Source organism: Benincasa hispida, unplaced genomic scaffold (genome assembly GCF_027475165.1).
Source record: "Benincasa hispida cultivar pf3 unplaced genomic scaffold, pf3_genome.v1.1 HicScf489, whole genome shotgun sequence".
NCBI lineage: Eukaryota > Viridiplantae > Streptophyta > Magnoliopsida > Cucurbitales > Cucurbitaceae > Benincasa > Benincasa hispida.
Window position 1 is genome coordinate 17,812 of NW_028326590.1, and position 6,467 is coordinate 24,278.

General features: G+C 35.0%; 1 protein-coding gene across 6 annotated transcripts; it reads left to right on the forward strand.

The window, feature by feature from the left end:
* The first annotated feature begins 445 nt into the window (after window positions 1-445).
* On the forward strand, window positions 446-5,166 carry LOC150030177 (interactor of constitutive active ROPs 2, chloroplastic-like). Of its 6 annotated transcripts, none has more exons than XM_090309969.1 (5): window positions 446-771; window positions 1,533-1,630; window positions 1,929-2,023; window positions 2,907-3,093; window positions 3,202-5,166. In XM_090309969.1, the coding sequence occupies exons 3-5, from the start codon at window positions 2,004-2,006 to the stop codon at window positions 4,978-4,980; spliced, it is 1,986 nt and encodes a 661-aa protein (XP_090166095.1). In that variant the 5' UTR covers window positions 446-771; window positions 1,533-1,630; window positions 1,929-2,003; the 3' UTR covers window positions 4,981-5,166. The 6 variants fall into 6 exon arrangements, with proteins under 6 accessions (XP_090166095.1, XP_090166094.1, XP_090166096.1 ...); XM_090309968.1 differs by having other exon boundaries at window positions 1,533-1,617; XM_090309970.1 differs by lacking the exon at window positions 1,533-1,630 and having other exon boundaries at window positions 446-843.
* The last annotated feature ends 1,301 nt before the right edge of the window (window positions 5,167-6,467 follow it).

Here is a 6,467-nt window from a genome sequence, read left to right on the forward strand (position 1 = left end):
TAAAAATTAATTAACTTTTTTAGGCCAAAATTTGAGTAATTTATCTTTAAATTCAAATTGTCATACAAAACTAACTATAATAAATAATTTAGTGATAAAGTTAATTATTTAATTAAAATTTGCTGACATTAGTGATTTAAATTAATTGACATTTTACAAAAAAAAAAAAAATAAAATGAAATGGGGAGCGGGGATGAGGATGGGGAATGACATCCCGGCCTCGCCCTGCCCCATGGACATCTCTATATCTATTATTTATAAATAATGATATTATATTATATTTAAAAATATTTATAAAAATTTTATCATTTAAAATAATTATAAAAAATGAAAGTTGGTATAAATATAACTTATAAATTGGAGGTGTTTCCCATAGAAAATGTGGAGAGAAAAAAAAGAAAAAGAAAAAGAAAAAAAAAAAGAAGTGATTGGAGGGTGAAGAAGCGCGTGAATGAAGAGCGTGGCACCAAAAAAAAAAAAGAAGAAAAATCCACGCTGAATAAAGAAATGCATCGTACTACTCATATTGCGTTGCTTTTTCTTCTTCACTTACTCACTCCCACTGACATTACATAACAGACTTTTGAAAGAAATAGAAAGAGAAACAAAACTCGGGAACTGAGCACAAAACCAGCTCAGGAAGAACATGAAGAAGAAGAACCACTAGCTCCATCCATTCTTACCATTCCAAAAAACTAGGGTTTCTCACATTTCAAGCGGATTAGTCTAGCAAAATCAGCGGCAGCAGCATCAGAAGATTTCCATTTTCGAGTAACAAACAACAACACTCTGTTTTTCACCTCCTTATTCCCCTTCGTCAAATGCTGTTTGTTTCAGATTAGCGTTGGTTTTCCCTTTTCTTTTGCTCTCTTACTTCTTTTTGAATGTGGGTCGTTTCTGTTTTAGTTCATGAAAAAGATCTGTTTAACTATCGCGTAATGTTATGTATTTTGAAAGTAATCGTCGGGTTTTCTGGATGGTTTTGATTTTTGACGATGTAAAACTGTTGAGGTTTTGCTTGTTTCTGCTAACGCTTTCTTCCTGGAAGTGGCAGTTTCTTCTTCTTCGTTAGTGAATTTGGTGTTGTGTTTCTGCTTCTTATTTGTTTGTATGTTGAATACTTTATATTCTCAGATCTGGGAGTTCAGTTTATTTACCCAACTGGGCCGACTCTGAAAGCCCTTTTTCACCATTCTCCATTACTGTTTGTTTTGCTTCTTCCTCGGATGTGTTTGTTTATTTAATCTACCTGTTAGAGCTTTTTAGGATCCATCATTGAGTATATTGCTTTATAGTCTGCTTAACTTGATGCAAAAATGACTTTCATTGGATGGAAACTACATTAAGAGAGAGAAATACTGCTTTTCTCAAAATCAAATACGTTTCCAAAAGTGAGCATATGTGTTTTCCTTTTTTTTTTTTTTTTTCGTTTCTGAGTGGATCTGGAATTTACATACTCAAATGAACTGCTAATTTTCCTCTGAAAAACTATGCGAAATACACCTTAAACAATTCTTTTGAATGAATTTCAGGGGCCCATTTGGGCTAGGGTAGTGCGTTTCAAACAGAGCTCACTGTAGGGCAAAAAGGAGGGGCAAAAGGGAAAAAAAGGAAATGGTAAAAGTCTGAAGTATGTTTTTTGAATAATGATAAATACAGACTTCTCTTTCTTACAGTTTTCTTTCTTTCTTTGAAAAGGGTTAAATTAAAATTATGCCATGATTTGGCTTTTGTTGGTTGTAGTGGGGTTAGTTTTTTGGAGTTTCTTTGAAGGGATTGTATTGTGTGTTGTCTTTTTTGTTAAGTTTGGTACTGATGTTGATCTATGGTAGTAAGGTTGCCATCCTTTGTAAATAATTTTTGTACAAACATATATTGGCTTCCCTTTTCTGTTTATTTCTCACTCAAGATTCTCTCGGCTCTTTCAGGTACAGTGGGTCAGAGGACTCTAGAACTCAATTATTTTATCTGCTTGATTATTTTTCTAAAGGAAACACACAAGCATGCAGACACCGAAAGCAAAGTAAGATTAACGTTTAGTTTTTGAATTGCGTAGCTGTTTGCCCCCTCTGGCCGCTTAATCAAACGATTTTCTTTTGGTGTTTATCTTTTGGCTTCCCACTTTTCATTCTTGGGTTCTGATTGTTTTAACTGTAATCTATACTGTGTATGTTTTTCTTAAAGAACTAATATTGTCCAAAGATGCAATAATGCAAGATTTAGATTGTCTAAGAGGTGTAACATATGATCCTTTAGCCTCTTGGCCATCTACATGTATTTAGCTATGCTATGCCAAATTGTAAATGTAGTGTCTGGTCTATTTGTTGAGTTAGATGTCAAATCTCAGTTATGAATTTTCAAGTTGGTGATTAAAAAAAGCGGGAGAGGGGAAGAAGATGAAGAAGACTAATAGCAAATAGGGGTATATTAATTAGCATCTTGAAAGTTCTTGACGTATATGATTGAGATTGGGAATTTATGTATCATTTCAGAACTGGATTCAAATGGAATTTAGTTGACAAATTAGTTTTTATGCATCATTGTGAGGAGAGAGAGATTGGTGAACCTTGTGCGTATGAATGATCTGGCCTATCTATTTTAATATTAAAGCACGATGGCATGTACAAGAAACGGAGAATGCAGTTCAACTTAATAGTGAAGATTAATTTGAGATTGCTATGCTCTTAATTACAAGCCATCCTATGCTAAACACAGAATATGCTGATGGTAGAGTATACTGTTTGTCTATCTACCGTGGCTTATCCTCCATTGATTTGTGTGCTTTTACGTTATCCTCTCTCAGGATGAAAGATCTCTTTTGGTTCATTGGCACCTAGCGCTGTAGCTAAGTAGATAAGTTAATATATTATGGCCAGATCTTAATAGTTGTTTGAATTGGACTGCAGAACTGGCTCCTCAGAAGTACCTCAAAGAAAATCCCCAAGGACACCTCGAACCGCTCGTCAACTTAAAACTCCAAGCTCAGATCCTGATTCCGTTTCCACTTCCCCACTTGCTGCCAGTAAGACACCTAAAGAGAGAAGTCCTAGGGTGGTGACTGACCGGAAGTCACCGCGATGCATAGCCACTGAGGTACCCGTTTTACATTTGATGACCAACTATAGTGAATCTATATTCTAACTACATTATACTATAGCACTTTGATTTGTTATTATTAGGAATTTCTTTTTCTCATTTCAGAGTAAAGGGCATAGCAAAGTGGCTGAATTGGGCTCACAGATTTCTCAACTCCAGGAGGAACTCAAGAAAACAAGTGACCAACTGAGTGCATCTGAATCACATAAAAGACAAGCCCAACAGGAGGCAGAAGAAGCAAAGAAACAACTATCAGATATGTCTGCAAAGCTTGAAGAATCCCAACAGCAGGTGCTCGAGCTCTCTGCTTCAGAGGAAGATCGTGTTCAAGAACTGCACAAAATTTCTCAAGATCGTGATAAAGCGTGGCAGTCTGAGCTTGAGGCGGTTCGAAAGCAACATTCAATGGATGCTGCTGCATTGGCCTCTGCCACTAATGAAGTTCAGAGGCTCAAGGTCCAGTTGGAGATGGTGTCTGAATCCGAGGCAACCCGAAGCAAGCTTGCCGAGTCTTCACAAACCGAGATAGAGCATTTAAGAACACAGCTCTCGGAGACTCTCTCCCTAGTTGAAAAACTGAAAGACGAGCTTACTTACTGTAGAGAATCTGAAGCTCAAGCCCATGAAGTTGCAAGGAAAAACAAAAACCAATTTGAAACAGCTAAGGCAGCTGTCGAAAAGCTCCAATCAGATGGAATCAAAGCTATCGAGGCTTACAACTCTTTGTCATCAGAGTTGGAGCAATCAAAAGCTCAGATTGAATCACTGGAGGGACAGATCAGCAAGATTCAGAAAGGTCTGGTAGATTCTACAAGCAATGGTTTGTATCCTGAGGAAAACAATGGGAAGGATGAAATCGACGTGATAAAAACTGAGCTCACTTCTATGAGATTAGACGCAGATAGATCAAAATCTGCATCAGCTGCAGCTGAGACTAGATACGAGGAGGAATATGTTCGTTCAGCATTGCAAATTAGAATTGCTCACGAACTTGTGGAACAAATGAAAGTAGAGTCGTGTCAGAAAGAGGCAGAATTGGAAGCAGAACTCAAGGAGGCCAGAGCAAATTTAGAACAGTTGAGAGTAGACCTTAAGGAAAAAGAAACTCAATTGTATAGTGTTGTGGAGGAAAACAAGGAGCTCAACTCAGAAATAAGCAAAATCATACCAGTCGACCGGGAGTCTGAACTAGCAATGGAGCTAAAGAAGTTGGAGGCTGATATGGAGGAGTTGAAGAGCAGGCTCTTGGAAAAGGAGAAAGAGGTGGATGGTTCAACGGAGGAAAATAAAGCACTTAAGATAAAGATTGAGAAGATAGAGATGGAAAGGAAGTCTGAACTAGCAATGGAGCTGAAGAAGTTCGAGACTGATACGGTGGAGTTGAAGACCAGGCTCTTGGAAAAGGAGACAGAGTTGCAAAGTACAACGCAGGAAAATGATGCACTTAAGATGGAAATTGAGAAGATAAAAATGGAAACGAATAAGATCAACGATGCAGTTTCTTTGGCAGAGACAACCAAGGCTGCAGAGCAAGAAGCACTGATGAAACTCGAGCACGCAAGAGAAGAGGCAGATAACAGTAACAGAAGAGCGGCACGAGTCGCCGAGCAGTTGGATGCTGCACAGGCTGCTAATTCTGAAATGGAGGCTGAGTTGAGGAGGTTAAAAGTGCAAGCAGACCAGTGGAGGAAAGCAGCTGAGGCAGCTGCTGCAATACTCTCAACTGGGAACAATGGGAAGATTGTTGATAGAATAGTTTCTTTGGAGAACAATTATCCTCTGGGCTCACCATACTCGGAAGATCTCGACGACGAGTCGCCAAAAAAGAAGAATGGAAATGTGTTGAAGAAGATAGGAGTTTTGTGGAAGAAAAACCAGAAGTAAACTGGCTAATGAATAAACTACAGAAGATTGTTGTATGAATGTCTGTTAGTAGGTTGTTTTATGGGTCTCTCCTGTTCTGCCTTTTACTTTCCCATTGCCTTTTGGTTTGTTTTATGTTTGAAGACTTATGTAATGTGTATTTTATGCAGTGGCTAGAAATGGGCAATGTATAACTCTACTTTTCAATCTCTTTTTCTCTAAATCTTTTGCAGTGCACATGGAAAGGATAAATTTGTGCTAATGGATAATCTTTATTCTCCCTAGCTATGAGAAGAAAAATAATGGGAAAAACATGTTTTAAAATTAAATAAAACTCTATAATAATGCCAATAAAATTTGATATAAAATAAAAAAATATATATAAATAATAAATTTTAATAAACCTTAATAAGTAAATCTTATGTATATATAGTATTTTAATAGAACGACTCAAGTAGGATTCAAATTTTGATCAAATAATTAAGTCTAAGTTGGGTCATAGGCTTAACTATGGGAATTTTACATAAAACGCATTAAAAATAGACCTATATTACGTTTATTTTAAAAAAAAAAAAAAAAAAAAACTTATTGGTCTTCCTATTTTCAATACGTGAAAACCAATGTAAATAAAAAATAAAAAACAAAAAAAAATAAAATTTTATTAAATGCATTTTTTTCCAAATTGGAAGATGAAAAAAGTTATAATAAATATATTTTTTTCTTTCCAATTGATAAATGAGAAAAATTATATTAAATAAATTTTCTCTCTCTATAATAAATGTATTTTCGCATTTTTTCTCTCTATAATAAATGTATTTTCTCTCATCTTTGAAAAAAATTCAAATTTCAAGACATTTATGGAATATAGGATTTTCCTTCTGGTAGAAACCCCCTTAACTATTGATAATTGGGCCTACCAAGTCCGAACGGTGCTTTAGTTTGCTTAACTTGAGGCATGTATAAAAAAGGAAAATTGGAAGAAATAGCAAAATCGATGGTATCTTTTGATTTTTATCAAAAACGAAAACAATAAGATTTTTGGTAAAAGCGTGTTGTGCACATGACATTTTTTTTAATCCCCAAATTACCCTTGGTATGTTCGATTAACAGTTTTTCAAGTACGTATAATTGCTATACCGTATATAAATTCTTAATAGAAATATAGTGTAAATGGAATTGTTTGTTATGAGATTGTGTATCAATACTATAAATACAATGTAAATAAAATCGTCTATTATGCCAACAAGAGCGTAGCTCAACTAGCATAATGTTCATACTAGATAAAGGTGTCAAATTTTTCTTTAATTTTTAAATTTAAATTGGCAGTTTCACATCTATTTTGATTTGATTTAACTACTTTTCGAAAATATTCAGGATTAATCCATCTTTAATTTGTTTATCACCATTTTAATTTTAATTTACAATATATCTTTAGACTTTACATTATTTTACTGGTTTTTTATTATCTTAAATTTGAATGAATTTTTTTTATCATAATTAGGATTTTA

Excerpts from the sequence above, each read along its gene's own strand:
- LOC150030177 (XM_090309970.1), top strand. The coding sequence starts at position 2,004 with ATGCAGACACCGAAAGCAAA. Across the intron at positions 2,024-2,906 it reads ATGCAGACACCGAAAGCAAA|AACTGGCTCCTCAGAAGTAC; the intron begins GTAAGATTAACG and ends ATTGGACTGCAG. Across the intron at positions 3,094-3,201 it reads CGCGATGCATAGCCACTGAG|AGTAAAGGGCATAGCAAAGT; the intron begins GTACCCGTTTTA and ends TTCTCATTTCAG.